Here is an 18,099-nt window from a genome sequence, read left to right on the forward strand (position 1 = left end):
ATACAAGATCTTGGAAAAAAATAAGTTGTTTGAAAATGTTTTCTATGTACTCTCCGAGCTACCTTGATTTTTTTCTGGCTTTAGTACTTGAAGTATAATGACCTTGGCCAAGTGATTTAGACTTTTAAAAACTCATTTTACTCATTTTGAGAAAATAATAGTACTAGTCTTATAGGTGTCTGGACTCAGATTATATATCCAAATCACTTAACATAGGGTTTGAATCTCAGAATAAATAATAAATGTCCACTATTACTATTATCATTACTATCATTATTATTTTTATAATCTCCCTCTCAAAAAATTTTCAGATTGAATTACCAATATTTCTGTCTCTGACAAGATAATTTAAATTTTATAAGGGCAGAAATAATAGCTGTTTTGTTTTCTACACTCTCAACACTAAGAATATATTTGGCCGGGCGCTGTGGCTCACGCCTATAATCCCAATACTTTGGGAGGCCGAGGCAAGCAGATCACTGGAGGTCAGGAGTTCGAAATCAGCCTGGCTAACATGGTGAAACCCCGTCTCTACTAAAAATACAAAAATTAGCCAGGCATGGTGGCGCAGGCCTGTAATATATATACATATATGTATATATGTATATACATGTATACGTACATATATGTACATGTATATGTATATATGTATATACATATTTACGTATATATGTATATACACATATATGTACGTATAATGTGTATATACATATATATGTATGTATATGTACATATATATGTGTGTGTGTATATATATAATTTGTTTTTTCCATGATAAGCTATTTTAAAACAAAGATGCTGAATTCAGTATGTTTTCTATGGATAATTTTGTTAGAGTTAAAGAATTTTTTCCCAAGTTATTACTCAATACATGCTGTTTATTGGAATACAAATAACACTATGATCATTGACAAACTTTGCCCTAGTTTCCTGTTACTCATTAAACCTTGAAGTTGCACTTAACACAAGTGTATCTGGATAACAGATAAAATTTTGACCTTATTATGCCAACCCTTAAACTAAGTGAGCAACTCTATATTCAGAAGAGCAAGATAAAGCTTTTGGGTGGAGCTGAAGCACACTACTTATTAAAGTACACTATTCAGACACATCATGTGTCTGTAAGTTTACTTTCTGTGTTTCTAGAGACCAAGAAGCAGGACGTACACCATGGGAAGAAAATCACTGTACCTTCTGATTGGGGGGATCCTCATAGCATATTATATTTATACGCCTCTCTCAGATAACATTGAGGAGCCATGGAGATTGATGTGGATAAACGCGCATCAGAAAACTGTAGAAAATTTGGTAAGTTTGGAATTTTATGAATTCAGATGTGCATACACCACGAACTGACCCAGAGAATTAAGTTTTTCAAGATTCTATTCTTTTGATTTTTTGACTTATTCATCTTTTAAAATAAACGCTGTGGCCTCTGACAATATATTACTTAGAAACGTCGTTTGTTTTCTGTCTTACGTATTGGAATCATGTTAAAAAGCTATCAAGAACAGCAAGCAAGGAGTCATTTGAATAGGTTTTACTAAAAAGTACTTTGTTTAGGTAGCTTTAATGTCACGATAGTGGCTCTCCTTTGAATTATTATCTTAGGTATGGTTTGTTACCTAAATTTTATACTCAAATTAGAGATCATCTGATTATGCAGCACTGTGTTGGTTATAGATTTTTATGCATTTATCTTTAGAATTCAGAATATAGACTAAGGACACGTAAATAAGTTCTCAAGAAAAGATTCAATAGGCAGGCTGGTTGGCACATGCCTAGGATTAACCACGAGAGGCACAATATGCATAAATGAGAAGGGGAGGGAGACCTCGGTGTCCTGGCAACTGGCTGCTTGCCAGGGCAGCTTGAATGCTGGCAAACTAAAAAGGTGTAGCTCTCTCTGGATCCTTGAGGATATTTTACTATTACTTCTTTGGTTACTTTATTATCTTCATTAAAAAAAAAATCTCTTTTCAGAACTTAAACCAAATGAATGTTGTAACTCCTGGATTAATCTTTTACTATGCATTTATTCAACAATTCAACTCTGTCAAATCCTATTAGGCAAACAAGTGGTCTGTCCCCACACAGTTGACATTCTAGTGGTGGAGAAAAAATATAAATTAGAATTAAATGAATAAATGATTTTAATTCATGAGAAGTACCTTGAAGGAGGTAAGATGGAAAAAAGGAGTAATTTGGGCAGAAGGCAAGAGTGGGATACTGTATGTATGGCAAGAAAAAGCCATTCTGAAGAGGAAACATCTACTTAGAGACCAGAAGAATGAAAAGAAACCAACCGTTCTAAGTGCTCAGACAAATGTTTTCCAGCAGAGACAGCAGCAAGTACAAAAACCCCAGCTACAGAATATTGACAAGTCCAAGAAATCATATGAAACATTTGGGTTTAATGGGGAAATTGTTGCAATTAGTTTGGAGAGGTTAGAAGTCACATCATACAGTGCTTTGTGGGCACTGGTAGTAAGTTTTGATTTAATTCTGTATGTGATGCAGAACTATTAAAGATCTTTAAGAAAGGGACACATTTTTTTTTCCTCATATTTGCTGTCTGTGCTACAATATGTGAGAGGTCTTTGATTTTTTTTCTTGGAGTCTTTATATTAATTTTTTATTTATTTAAGCAATTATATATATATTCTTATCTGCTAGCCTTTTAATTCATTCATTCATTAATTTACTTACATTCTGCTCACAATTTATGAAAGTAACATATTTTCAGAGCTCTCAGTAGATATACTTTTTAAAGGTTGTTTTAATGCTTTTTCTTATTCCTGAATTATCTGCTTGTTTGTTTGCTTGCTTTTTTGTGGTCAATTATGCTCCTGGTTTGTCCCTTTTTTCCTGATTAGTTTTGCTGGCTTCTCTGAAATGTCTGGCAATCTTTGAGTGTTCATACCCTTTATTAAATGTTTACATTATGAACATTACATCAAGAATCAAACTACTAGATTGAGAATCCTGGTAAATATCATTTACTAGCTGTGTAGGCATAGACGACATATTTAACCTTCCTGGGCTCACTTTCCTCCTATCTGACATGGATATGAAAATGTTATCTTCCTCCCGTATAAGCAAGTTGTTAATATTACTGAGATGACAACAATAGAGTGCTCAGAACTGACTCATTCTACAGTGAAAGGATGGGCTGCAGGCAGGCAAGCTGCCCTCCCTTTTTCTCCCACTCATTCCTTCCCTCCCAACCCTGACTCTCAGCTCCCACGTACAACCAGCTGCATAGCCACACCTCACTGCACCTCCCTATTTCTAAACTAAACCAGTTCCTCGACCTGCCAGGGTTTTTCCTTTTCTTACTTGGTTAGCAAAAGACTTAGGAAAAGGTATTTATTTCAAGTCTCAGATAAAATTGCTTTTCCAGTTGCTACTCCCAGGTAGCTTTTTGTAATTGCCTGCTGTTTGCTCCCAAAGTACCTTGTACTGAGCTCTGTAATATATTTACATTGTTTGGTAACCATTTATTTATCTGTCTTTCACACTTAACTCTGAGATGCTTGAGAAGAGCATTTGTCTGGTTCATCTCTGAAACCCTAAAGCTTGGTAGAGAACCTGACACATTTTAGTGAAATAGGAACTAAATCAGTAGCAGGGGTCAATATGAAACTTCATCTTTGCCCTCTGAAGGTTGCTGAAAGTCAACTGACAGGTCTGGTTAATAGAAGAAAAAGGCATATACATTTTTTAGCATACTTAATAGACTTACAAAATATAAAATCTCAAAGAAATGGCCAGATGGGTGACCTTTTATTTTTATTTTTATTTTTATTTTTAAACTATCTTGAGGTTACAGAAAAAATGATGGCTTGGCCAAAAAATGTTATGGTGGCAAGACAGGTTATGGGAAGAAGAGAAGAGGAGACATGGTTAGTAAAAATGGTCTTGTTAGGTACATGGATCCTCATAGGTAGTAGCCCTCAGAGAGAATAGATGGTAAAAATTTCTTTCAGACCTTTAAAGGTGTCAGATTCTCAGTAGATTTTTCCCAAATCTGGACAAATGAAGGCTCTCAGAGAAAGCCTGCATTAATGCAGATTTTCTCTGCAGATGCAAATCACCTTCACAAAAGAAAAGCTTTCCAGCTATTCTTGTATTTCCAGCCCTTCTGAAAAGCCACCTTGCAATATGTCAAGGAGATATATTTTGGGATGAAATATTTTTATTTCCTTCACAGTATACTCCCTCTTTTTTAAGAACCACCCTAGGCATCACCTTCGAATTTCTGGTTTCTTTTAAAAGGACCAAACAAGATTCATGCATGAAAATTTAGTTCATTCCATTTGAGTTTATTAAGGATTAATGTGTACCTGTGAGTCCATAGATCTCTTTGCCATTTGATACTTGAATTTTAAGATGTTTTTGAATTTCATTTTTAGGCTACATTTGTGGAGCTGCTGGGACTTCACCACATTATGGATTCTTTGAAGGTTGTCTGGAGCTTTTATGAAGTCCCACCAACCTCAGATGAAAATGTCACTGTGACTGAGACAAAATTCAACAACATTCTTGTTCGAGTATATGTGCCAAAGAGAAAGTCTGAAGTACTAAGAAGGGGGTTGTTTTATATCCATGGTGGAGGCTGGTGCATGGGAAGTGCTGGTAAGTGAATGCTTTGAAAAATCTCTGTCACTGAGGTAGTTCGCAAACATTTTACTAAGTCTTCAGTAGGTATACATGCCCTTTGGCATGGACATTAATGCCTCTTTTATCTTCTCGTACTTTGTTCTGATGGCAAAGTTTTACTTTTCCTTGAATCTTTATATCACTCTTTTCCGCATATGCATTTCCTCATCAACCCAGGTAGAGGTGAGAAGACACTTTTTTTTTCTATTTATTGCAATTACTCTAAGAAAGCCGTGTTATTTCTATCATTCTCCACTTGATGTTATAGAACCATTTAATGTTTTCATCCATTTACTCATGTGTACTATATGCCTGGTAATATTTTGAGATCTTTGAATATATTTTTGAATAGACAAAATTTCCTCACACCTGTAATCCCAGTACTTTGGGAGGCCAAGGCGAGTGGATCACTTGAGATCAGGAGTTTGAGACCAGTCTGGCCAACATGGTGAAACCCCGTGTCTACTAAAAAAAATACAAAAATTAGCCAGGCATGGTAGCAGGTGCATGTTATCCCAGCTACTTGGGAGGCTGAGGCAGGATAATCTCTTGAACCCAGGAGGTGGAGGTCACAGTGAGCCAAGATCGCACCATTGCACTCCAGCCTGGGCAACAGAGCAAGACTCTGCCTCAAATTAATAATAATAATAATAATAATAATAATAATAATAATTCCTGTCTTCCTGTCTTCTTGGAGCTTACATTCTAATGGAGACAATCTTTAATCAATTGATAAATAACTAAAAAATGCAGTGTGTTTTAAAGTGATAAATGTAGGAAATAATAGGCCAGAATGTTAGAAGAAAAACCTTAGACAAATTGGCACCGTCCCAAACCAGAATAGGTTCAGAGAGTCTCCAGCGCTGCCTCATGGTTGAAGAAGAGTTACGAATAGAAAAAGGAAAGTGACATTTAGAAAACAGAAGTGAGGTACAGAAATAGGCGGATTGGTTACAGCTCAGCGTTTGCCTTATTTGAAACTGATTTGACAAGTTGGTTACCTTTGGCTGAAACTCAGTGATTGGGACAAGAGTAGATTACACATCCAATTAAGTTACAACTCACTATGTATCGAGAAACCTTTAAACTATGGAAAGAGGCAACTGTAGGCTAAACTTAGTTTATTTGGCAAGAGTAACCAAGATTGGGTGTGAAGGTTGTATATTTCTTGATGTATAGAATTACAGCAGAAAGAGAAAAACGTTTAGAAGTGGAAGCACTAGGATAAAAGTCCCAATTGTGTGAGAAAATCACCTAACCCACCTGAGCTCTAGGGCTCTTGATATTTATCTGTTTACCTCCAATGAATACAGTATAGATTAACTGGAGGAGTGAAGATTGGACTGGGCCTACTAAGTTAAGAACTCTGAACTCTAGAGAGGAAGAATAAATTAGTCCTGAAAAGAAAATGTTACAAGCTTGAAATTAAGCAGATTTGTCCATTGATGTGGGAAGTTAGATGAAAAAAAAGACAGAAAAAAATGAGAGAGACACCTGAATGAGTGCCTTGTTTCTGACAGGCTGACTGGGAGGGTGAGAACAGATTTCTGGGGAATGCAAACAAAATTGTTGGGTGAAGGAATAAGCAGACAGCAAAGCACTGAGGTGGTCAAAAAAGTCAAAAATGAAAAGAAAGCCAAAGAAGGTGAGAACCTCAAGAAAGACGAAATAATAAAAGTACTGGATTGTGTAGAAATGTCAAGTAAGTAGGATGGAAGTATGTCTCTTGGATGTTGAACTTTTTATGTTAATATTGTTGAGGAGAGACTTGTTGACATGACGGATATTCACAGAGAAACACATCACAGCAAGCAAAAAGAGAGACAGAAGAATATAAAATGGTAAGAATAATTGCTGGCCTTGTATTGATGGAACATATCGCAAAATAATAAGAGCTATTTATGACAAACTCACAGCCAGTATCATACTGAATGGGCAAAAACTGGAAACATTCCCTTTGAAAACTGGCACAAGACAGGGATGCCCTCTCCCACCACTCCTATTCAACATAGTGTTGGAAGTTCTGGCTAGGGCAATCAGGCAAGAGAAAGAAATCAAGGGTATTCCATTAAGAAAAGAAGAAGTCAAATTGTCCCTGTTTGCAGATGATATGATTTTATATTTAGAAAATCCCATTGTCTCAGCTCAAAATCTCCTTAAACTGATAAGCAACTTCAGCAAAGTCTCAGGATACAAAATTAATGTGCAAAAATCACAAGCATTCTTATACACCAGTAACAGACAAACAGAGAGTCAAATCGTTAATTAACTCCCATTCACAATTGCTTCAAAGAGAATAAAACACCTAGGAATCCAACTTACAAGGGATGTAAAGGACCTCTTCAAGGAGAACTACAAACCACTGCTCAGTAAAATAAAAGAGGACACAAACAAATGGAAGAACATACCATGCTCATGGACAGGAAGAATCAATATTGTGAAAATGGCTATACTGCCCAAGGTAATTTATAGATTCAATGCCATCCCCATCAAGCTACCAATGAGTTTCTTCACAGAATTGGAAAAAACTGCTTTAAAGTTCATATGGAACCAAAAAAGAGCCCGCATCTCCAAGACAATCCTAAGTCAAAAAACAAAGCTGGAGGCATCACGCTACCTGACTTCAAACTATACTACAAGGCTACAGTCACCAAAACAGCATGGTACTGGTACCAAAACAGAGATATAGACCAATGGAACAGAAGAGAGCCCTCAGAAATAATTCCACACATCTACAGCCATCTGATCTTCGACAAACTTGAGAGAAACAAGAAATGGGGAAAGGATTCCCTATTTAATAAATGGTGCTGGGAAAATTGGCTACCCATAAGTAGAAAGCTGAAATTGGATTCTTTCCTTACTTCTTATATGAAAATTAATTCAGGATGGATTAGAGACTTAAATGTTAGACCTAATACCATAAAAACCCTAGAAGAAAGCCTAGGCAATACCATTCAGGACATAGGCATGGGCAAGGACTTCATGTCTAAAACACCAAAAGTAATGGCAACAAAAACCAAAATTGAGAAATGGGATCTGATTAAACTAAAGAGCTTCTGCACAGCAAAAGAAACTACCATCAGAGTGAACAGGCAACCTACAGAATGGGAGAAAATTTTTGCAATCTGACAAAGGGCTAATATCCAGAACTCATCTGACAAAGGGCTAATATCCAGAACCTATAAAGAACTCAATCAAATTTACAAGAAAAAAACAAACAACCCCATCAAGAAGTGGGCAAAGGATATGAACAGACACTTATCAAAAGAAGACATTCATACAGCCAACAGACACATGAAAAAGATGCTCATCATCACTCACCATCAGAGAAATGCAAATCAAAACCACAATGATATACTATCTCACACCAGTTAGAATGGCAATCATTAAAAAATCAGGAAACAACAGGTGCTGGAGAGGATGTGGAGAAATAGGGACACTTTTACACTGTTGGTGGGACTGTAAACTAGTTCAACCATTGTGGAAAACAGTGTGGCGACTCCTCAAGGATCTAGAACTAGAAATACCATTTGACCCAGTCATCCCATTACTGGGGATATACCCAAAGGATTATAAGTCATGCTGCTATAAAGACACATGCACACTTATGTTTATTGCGGCACTATTCACAATAACAAAGACTTGGAATCAACCCAAATGTCCGTCAGTGACAGACTGGATTAAGAAAATGTGGCACATATATACCATGGAGTACTATGCAGCCATAAAAAGGATCAGTTCATGTCCTTTGTAGGGACACGGATGAAGCTGGAAACCATCATTCTCAGCAAACTATCGCAAGAACAGAAAACTAAATACCGCATGTTCTCACTCATAGCTGGGAATTGAACAATGAGATCACTTGGACACAGGAAGGGGAACATCACACACCAGGTCCTATTGTGGGGAGGGGGGGAGGGATAGCATTAGGAGATATATCTAATGTAAATGATGAGTTAATGGGTGCAGCACACCAACACGGCACATGCATACATATGTAACAAACCTGCATGTTGTGCACATGTACCCTAGAACTTAAAGTCTAAAAAAGAAAAAAAAGAATAATTGCTGGCCTTAAAAGGACTTAGTTGTGAAATAAGCAAGAAAATTATAGATTGAAACGAGAGCTAAGTAAGAGCATTTTCTTTTATTTTTGTGCAGGAGAAATATAAACAAGTTGGTAGACTGAAATAAATGAAGGTAATAAGTAGAAATACGTTAGCCAAGTAATGGGCTGGGAGTGTTGACTGATAGATACACATCCCAGAGGAAATGAAAGGGAAGAAAATTTAGAGCACTAGTAAAATAATTGGATATAGAGAGGAAGGTTGGAAATGGAAAAAAAGAGTATTACGTCTTCCTCTTAGACAAGAGAAAAAGAGGCAAAGACAGGCCTCAGCTAAGTATATTCTTAAAGTAGTAGTACAGATGCAAGCAGTAAGTTCTAGTGTTTGTTTAAGGGGACCTAGTTCTATTCCACTTATATTCAGGTGCCTTTTCTATTGTCCCGTGCAGACTTAGGTGATCCTTCTATGTTGCTACAATTCTGTCTGCATCTCCTTGGCTCACATATCTGACAACATGTTGGTCAAGTTAGCGACTTGTCTTTTTATCTTTGTATACCCATCATCTAAAACAGAGCCAAATCATTACCTCCTTCCAGTAACAGAGCTGGGTTAATCTAGAGAATGAGTCTGACATAGAAGGATCAATGGCAAAATGTGCAAGACAAAAGATAAAAGGCAGGGAGAGCATTAGGAGGTTCGCTGGGAAACTTGAATTCCACTGAGTCGTGGATGGATGGCTTCTTATAAATACAGTGTTAAATTTGTCTCTCCTGTTTTAAGGTAAAACAGAACTTCCAGAACGTGAAAGAAGTGCAGCAGGATTTTTTTGTGAAGGAAACAGCCTTGTCTTCGTTTGTCTATTTTACTAATATGTTGCTTTTATCCTTTTATTTCAGCTATAAATGATTATGACTTGCTGTCAAGATGGACAGCAGACCGACTTGATGCTGTCGTCATATCAACCAAGTAAGAGCTGTGCTGTTTGGTTTTCTGGCCAGATTCCTGACATGCCCAGATTCTCTCAGCTTTCTTTTTTTGTTTGTTTGTTGTGAGTGTGTGTGTGTGTGTGTGTGTGTGTCACAGTCTCACTCTGTCACCTAGGCTGGAGTGCAGTGGTAGGATCTCAGCTCGCTGCAACCTCTGTCCTGGGTTCAAGTGATTCTCAAACCTCAGCCTCCCGAGTAGCTGGGATTACAGGCGCGAATCACCACGCCCAGCTAATTTTTGTATTTTCAGTAGAGATGGGGGTTTCACCATGTTGGTCAGGCAGGTCTCGAGCTCCTGACCTCAAGTTATCTGCCCTCCTCAGCCTCCTAAAGTGCTGGGATTACAGGCGTGTGCCACCACGCTCAGTCAATTCTCTCAGCTTTCTCAGCCGATGCATGATTATGCCAAAAATAAATGTTTCTCAGATGACACTAAGTAGGCAATTGCAAGTGAGTGCTAGGCCTGACCTGATTAGAGCTGAGAAAAAAAAATCTGTATATGTGTGTACACGTGTTATTTAGGCAAAAAGAAACAACAAAAAGTAAAAAAACAAATTGTTTTCACATAAATTCAAACTGTATCATTTATGGACATAATTACCTGAATGATATTTCCTTTCAATCCTTAATTCACAGTCTTTCAAAATGAGTGCCCTGGAGTCACAGGGTCATCTATAAAAGTGCATCATAAATAATTTCCATCTCAGATGGTCATTGTGAAGAGTAAGTGATAACATCCTTGAAACAGACTTAGCCCAGTGTATAGCACTTGGTGAGCCTAAACTGTAGGCTATATAATTTTAAATATTTAAAATTTTTATATTTTAAATATTTAATTATTTAAAATTTTTATATTTTAAATATTTAATTATTTAAAATATAGCCTATATTTAAAATATTTAAATATTTAAAATATAGCCTACAGTTTAGGCTCACCAAGTGCTATACACTGCACTAAGTATATTAAAAATTTATTATCAAATTAAACAAAATAGATGAGTTCATATAAAATTGTGTTAAATAATCCACTTATGGAAAGAGCACTTAGGGACAGTAAAATTAGGGGTGGATTGCTGGGTAGACCCATGCCAGAGTAGTATATATTTAAATTGAAATTTCAGAAAGTAAATGAACAGTTAAAAAATAACATACTTATCCCCATTTGTCAAGTTAAATCATTATTATAATGTTGGGACATAATCTTGATCAATATTTGGTTGTATGTGATCACTCATAAATGTAGTGGCTAGAATAATATTTTGTAAAATGCAGTTAGAAAATCCAGGCTTATGGTGTTTTGCATTCCAACTTTATTCTTAAAGAGAATTTTCTTAAATATGGCAAGTCAAATTACAGGATAAGACCTACACCTGTGTTTGATTCATTGAAATGACTAATAAATCACATGCACTTGAAAGATAAAATATACTTTTAAATATGTATGAAATATATGCCTTACCTTCAAATATTCTCATTTTATTGATATTAAAGATGAAGAACTCCAACATTAAAAGATAGATAATTTTGGTTGTATTTAAATTAAAATGACCATTAAGCTCATGAAAAGATGCTCAATATCATTAGTCATTAGAGAAACGCAAGTCAAAACCACAATGAAATACCACTTCACACCCATTAGGATGGGTATAATATATATATTTAAAAAGATAATAACAAGTGTTGGTGGGGACATGGAAAAATCAGAATCCTCTATACTACTGGTGCGAATAAACACTTTGACAGCTCCTTAAAACGTCAAACAGAGTTACCATATTGACCCAGTATTTCCATTTCTAGGTGTATACACAAGAGAAATGAAAACATGCCCATATAAAAACTTGTATGTTTGTAGAAGCATTATTCATAAACCTTAAAAGTGGAAGCAACCCAATGTTCATGAACTGATAAATAGATGGATAAAATGTAGTATATCTATACAACTGAATATTTAAAATTCAATCAAATATTTAAATCAAATGCGGCATATCTATACAGATATTCAGTTGTGTAAATATACCACATTTTATTAATCCATTTATCAGTTAATTATTCGTTTGTTAATAGAAGGACTGCTACAGTATGGACAAATCTTGAAAATATTATGCTAGATGAAACAAGTCAGTCACAAATGGCAAGTTTTGTGATTCCATTTATAGAAAATGTCCAAAATAGGGCAAATGAGTAGAGACAGAATGTAGATTAATGGTTGCCTATGGTTGGGTTTGGAGGATGGGGAGAAATGAGAAGTGACTACTAATGGGTATAGGGTTTCCTTTCAGCGTGAGGAAAATCTCCCAAAATTGATTGTGGCAATGATTGCACAACTCTGAATATATTGAAAATCACTGAATTGCATACTTATAATGTGTTAATTTCATGGGTTATGAATGTCTCAGTAAAATGGTTATGTTAAAAATTCAGGTCGGGTGCAGTGGCTCACGCCTGTAATCCCAACACTTTGGGAGGCCGAGGCAGGTGGATCACGAGATCAGGAGTTCGAGCCCAGCCTGGCCAACATGGTGAAACTCCATCTCTACTAAAAATACAAAAATTAGCCAGGTGTGGTGGTGGTCACCAGCTACTCGGGAGGTTGAGGCAGGAGAATTGCTTGAACCTGGGAGTTGGAGGTTGCGGTGAGCTGAGATCGTGCCGCTGGACTCCAGCCTGGGCGACAGAGCTAGACTCTGTCATTAGCAGAAATCTTAAAGTTTGTGTGTGTGTATATATGTGGGTATAGACATATATGTAAGTTAAACAGTTTTAAATACATATATACTTTTTCAAATCCAAAATATAAAAACACTTACCGGCCGGGCGCGGTGGCTCAAGCCTGTAATCCCAGCACTTTGGGAGGCCGAGGCGGGTGGATCACGAGGTCAGGAGATCGAGACTATCCTGGCTAACACGGTGAAACCCCGTCTCTACTAAAAATACAAAAAACTAGCCGGGCGTGGTGGCGGGCGCCTGTAGTCTCAGCTACTCGGGAGGCTGAGGCGGGAGAATGGCGTGAACCCGGGAGGCAGAGCTTGCAGTGAGCCGAGATCACGCCACTGCACTCCAGCCTGGGAGACACAGCGAGACTCCGTCTCAAAAAAAAAAAAAAAAAAAAAAAGCACTTACCAATTAATAGAAGTATAGGGGAAAGACTCAGAAAGACAATTTACAGAAAAGGATATCCAAATCATCAAACAATATATGAAAATGTACTGTATACATCAGGAAAATACAAATTAAGACTATTGCGATACCTTTATATACTCAAAATTATAGATAAAATGAGAAAGACATAAAATACCAAGTGTTGATGAGGTTTTGAATCAACAGCATTTCCATAAGCTCTGGTTTGAGAATGACTTGGTAAACTACTTAGCAAAACTCTTTGACATTATTAAGTAAAGCTTATGCATACCTCTGTTACTATCAGTAACACAGGTATATATCAACAAGAATACATCCATATGATCACAAAAAAAACATGTACTAGAATATTCATAGCAGCACTGTTTGTGCCCAAGACTGCAAGCAGTCTAAATCCCCATAACATTTTTTTAATCTGGAAAAATATTTATTTAGTATTTATTGTTTGTTTAACTATTTGCAAGAATATTTAATATGTGATCTACCCTCTTAATGAATTTTTAAATTTGCATTATTTTTGACTCTACAGCAGATCTGTAGAGCTTATTCAACTTGTTTGACTGAAACTTTATGCCAGCTGATCAGTAACTCCCCATTTCCTCCTCCCCACAGCCCTTGCAACCATAGTTTCACTCTGATTCTATGAATTTGACTATTTTAGACACCTTATATAAGTGGAAACATACAGTATTGGTTATTCCACGACTGGCTTATTTCACTTAGCCCGTCAACATGTTAATGGCTGAATGATTTGTGGTATATTCAAACAATAGAGTACTATACAGGAAGGTAGAAGCAATGTGAATGAGGCTCAGAAACATAATGTTGAACAATTGAAACCAGATACATAGTATATGCTATATGATTTCATTTATTTAAAGGCAAAAACTAGGCAAAATTAATTTATGCTGTTATGTCAAATTAGTGGTTACTTTAGGAATTAAAGAGAGTAAACAAAAGGTTTCTGGGATGCTGGAAATGTTATATTTCATGATCTGAGTGCTGATTATGTGGCTGTGTTTAGTTTGAAAATTAAAGAAATTATATACTTATGTGCACTTCCAGCATGTACTAGGTTGGTGCAAAAGTTATTGCGGTTTTGCCATTATTTTGCACCAATAATATATTACGTTCTAATAAAAACAAAAAAATGTGTGAACTATGTTTTCTCTCTACAGCTACAGATTAGCACCTAAGTATCATTTCCCAATTCAATTTGAAGATGTATATAACGCCTTAAGGTGGTTCTTACGTAAAACAGTTCTTGCAAAATACGGTGTGAACCCTGAGAGAATCGGTATTTCTGGAGATAGTGCAGGAGGGAATTTAGCTGCAGCAGTGACTCAACAGGTATGATGTTGATAGTTTCTATGCTTTTTAAAAATAGTCTACTTATAAACATATTTAATGCATGTATTAAAATATAAATGCAAATAGAAGATATTAATTTTTTGAAACTATTAAAGAGAATATTGAGAAGAAATGACTAAAACATTATAATGTCAATCTCTGCTTCTGTCATAGATTTTTTTTTCTTTCTTAAGGGAATGTTAACTCTTTGGATAAATCATTAATTTGAAATTATAGCCTGCATGTGGTAGCTCAGAAGTGCAATCCCAGCGCGCTCTGAGAGACCAGGCAAAAGGATCACTTGAGACCAGGAGTTTGATAGCAGCCTGGGAAATACAGTGAGACCCTGTCTCTACAAAAATAAATGAATAAATAAATGAATAAATAAATAAATAATAAGAAAAGAAAAATTAGCCTGGCATAATAGTGTGAGTTTGTAGTTCTAGCTACCTGGGAGGCTGAGGAGGCTGAGGCGGAAGGATCTCTTAAGCACAGGAGTTCAAGGTTACAGTAAGCTATAATCACGGCTCTGTACTCCAGCCTGGTTGACAGAGTAAGGTCCTGTCTCTTAAAAGCATAAAAAATAAAATAATATGTGTCAGTAAAATATTATACTAAGTAGGTGAATGAGATCATGTAATTGTGAGACTAATGATCCTATTACCCTATTAGAGGTTCAGACGAATTCATAGAACCTTTGATGGCATATTCCTCTATTACCATAACAATAATCCTATTTTTAGAAAATTATCAACACATTCAAAGATTCCCATGCTACTTACAAAGAAGAAATATGAAGAATTCAAAAGATTTTTGTATGTAGATGTAAAATCAGATCTTTTTATCGTCATTTAATGATGATATAATAATAATAAATGGCATTTTTGCCCCAGATTATATGTAGAATAGATTTTGTTTTTATGATGAAGAAACACTGCTATTGATCGTTTAAACATCTAAACTCTTTTCCCATGTAGTAGTCGGAAAGGGACTATTTTCCCATGGAGTGGCAGTCAGGAGAAGGAGCTACCTAAGATCTTCTCTCTAAGAATGTATGTAGAAGGTTAGATTTTATTAGTTGACTTTAGTTACAAATGAGGGTTCTAAAGCAATTTTAAAACATTGCTGTTATTGGTTTTGTTAATTACATTTACTTATAATTTTTCACACTTAAAAGCATTTTGACTGCTAGAATCTGTTGAACAATATTCTCAAAAGTAAAGATTTATAATTGCACTTTGTTTCAATCATAAGACAGAACAAGTATTTGAAACTTCACAGGTAGATTTCTAATCATTACGATAAATTTCATAATGTAGCAGCAAAAGCATTAGATTGGACATCAGGAAACTTGGAGATGCAGTAATTTCTAGAATTGATACTGGCTTAATCTCTTTAAATAAATATTCATTTTCTCTCCTGTAAGAAAAATGAACTCTTTCAACTTTAAAGAGTTGTTTGAGGGTCATATGAATAAATTTATATAAAAATGCTTGGCAACTTGTACCAATCTTTACAAATAGTCTCCAAAATGGTCTATTTTGATAATTATAGTTAAAATGTAGATAAATACCACAATTTGCAAAATATTTGAGGTTACATCTAATAATATCTGTAATTTTATGTAGAAGTTCTATACATCTTTTATATTATATTATACACTTTGAAAACATAAAATTATTTTTTAACCTATATGTTTTCACAATTTAAAACATATTTTGTAATATTTCATTCTTATAAGTCTCCTTTTTTCCTACCTGGTATTGGTATATCTCTTTTTACAGACTGATTATTACAAATATTAGCACAATAGACTTGATATAGAAGATGATGTTAATAGACCATTTCACAGAGAAGTCTTGCCCAAATCTCCTAAAGTAACATGTCACTTTAGCATCAAAGCCATGTCAGAAACCTCTATTAAGTGATCCTTCTTCTTCATAGCAAAGCTTATTAATATACTGGTATATTTTAATAATTTTTTTTGAGACAGTGTCTCACTCTGTCTCCCAGGCTGGAGTACAGTGGTGTTTTCTCAGCTCACTGCAACCTCCACTTCACGGGTTCAAGCAATTCTTGTGTCTCAGCCTCCTGAGTAGCTTGAATGACGGGTGTGTGCTACCACACCTGGCTAATTTTTGTATTTTTAGTCAAGACAGGTTTTTGCCATGTTAGCCAGCTGGTCTCGAACTCCTGACCTCAAGCAATTCACCCACTTCAGCCTTCCAAAGTGCTGGGATTACAGGATTGAGCCACGATACCAGGCCTATTTTAATATACTCTTACATGAATAGAAGAGAATATTTATGCAGTTCTTCTGGTTATCATTCCTAGTAGAAAGTATAGGAGATTGACTTTGTAATGATCACTTAGATCTTTTTGTATTATCCATAAAGCATATATGACAGATGATTTTCCTTAAGTTGAAAATATTGATGAACATCTAGCTCTAGAAACCCATTTCGAATGTTAGAAAGTCTGTTGTGATGGTATGTTTCATTTATTACTTAAGTCTTTTTGAGATCATGAATAGATAGATAGATAAAGACAAGATAGATAGATAGATAATCTTATTAGGGCTACTTTATTGTTTTAAATGAAAATGATTTGTGCAAATCATCTTGTTTCTCAGCTCCTTGATGACCCAGATGTCAAGATCAAACTCAAGATCCAGGCTTTAATTTATCCTGCCCTTCAGCCTCTTGATGTAGATTTACCATCATATCAAGAAAATTCAAATTTTCTAATTCTATCCAAATCACTCATGGTCAGATTCTGGAGTGAATATTTTACCACTGATAGATCACTTGAAAAAGCCATGCTTTCCAGACAACATGTACCTGTGGAATCAAGTCATCTCTTCAAATTTGTTAATTGGAGTTCCCTGCTCCCTGAGAGGTTTATAAAAGGACATGTTTATAACAACCCAAATTATGGCAGTTCTGAGCTGGCTAAAAAATATCCAGGGTTCCTAGATGTGAGGGCAGCCCCTTTGTTGGCTGATGACAAAAAATTACATAGTTTACCCCTGACCTATGTCATCACCTGTCAATATGATCCCTTAAGAGATGATGGACTCATGTATGTCACCCGACTTCGCAACGCTGGAGTTCAGGTTACTCATAACCATGTTGAGGATGGATTCCATGGAGCATTTTCAATTCTGGAACTTAAAATTAGTCACAGACTTATAAATCAGTATATTGAGTGGCTAAAGGAAAATCTATAGTAAAACATGTAGCTATAACATATTTTTTAAAATAAAGTAAATCTCAAAACCTCAGAAAATTTGCATTAGAAATTGGCCTTTCTTAGAATGGTCTAATTAAGTTCCACATGTAGCATAATTCTTAAATAGTCACTTTTCTGTTTTTTTTTCTTACTGTGGGATTTCATTTCAATTTTCTACATTGTCTATTTGCTTTTTCTGAAATTTTCCTTCTTACACTGTTAATCTTATTTTTAAAAATATTACATTCTTGTATACTTTATTTTTGTGTGTTGGCTACTATTTACAATGCAGGAGAATAAATGTGAGCAAATATTGCCTGTCTGAATAATGTCCAGATTTTAATCAATGTTCATTTACAACCTGAAACATTCCTAATCACAGATATGAATTAAATGCCAATTCTTTTCAAAAGCAGTTGTCTCAGTGAAATGTCAATTTATTACCACAGTAAATTTCTCTATGTAACACTTTTAGAATTCAGGTACCAAGTGTTAAACTAATCAATGCTAAAATATATATATATATATATATATATATATATATATATATATATATATCTCACTGTGGTACTTTGGGGAATTAGCTGCTTTTTATTTGAGGAAAGGTAAAGAAACTGAAGTTTAGTAAAGACAGAAGAAATATTTGGGATGAAAACTTACCTAAC

General features: G+C 35.4%; 1 protein-coding gene across 1 annotated transcript; it reads left to right on the forward strand.

The window, feature by feature from the left end:
• The first annotated feature begins 1,113 nt into the window (after positions 1-1,113).
• Positions 1,114-17,846, forward strand: LOC102130817 (arylacetamide deacetylase). The gene is made up of 5 exons (XM_045386759.3): positions 1,114-1,308; positions 4,416-4,638; positions 9,626-9,695; positions 14,032-14,203; positions 16,836-17,846. Exons 1-5 carry the CDS (start codon positions 1,171-1,173, stop codon positions 17,430-17,432), a joined length of 1,200 nt encoding a protein of 399 aa, XP_045242694.2. The 5' UTR covers positions 1,114-1,170; the 3' UTR covers positions 17,433-17,846.
• The last annotated feature ends 253 nt before the right edge of the window (positions 17,847-18,099 follow it).

This window comes from Macaca fascicularis, chromosome 2 (genome assembly GCF_037993035.2).
Source record: "Macaca fascicularis isolate 582-1 chromosome 2, T2T-MFA8v1.1".
In the NCBI taxonomy this organism is placed as follows: Eukaryota; Metazoa; Chordata; class Mammalia; order Primates; family Cercopithecidae; genus Macaca; species Macaca fascicularis.

Excerpts from the sequence above, each read along its gene's own strand:
- LOC102130817 (XM_045386759.3), top strand. The coding sequence starts at position 1,171 with ATGGGAAGAAAATCACTGTACCTTCTGATTGGGGGGATCCTCATAGCA. Across the intron at positions 1,309-4,415 it reads AGAAAACTGTAGAAAATTTG|GCTACATTTGTGGAGCTGCT; the intron begins GTAAGTTTGGAA and ends TTTCATTTTTAG. Across the intron at positions 9,696-14,031 it reads GCTGTCGTCATATCAACCAA|CTACAGATTAGCACCTAAGT; the intron begins GTAAGAGCTGTG and ends TTCTCTCTACAG.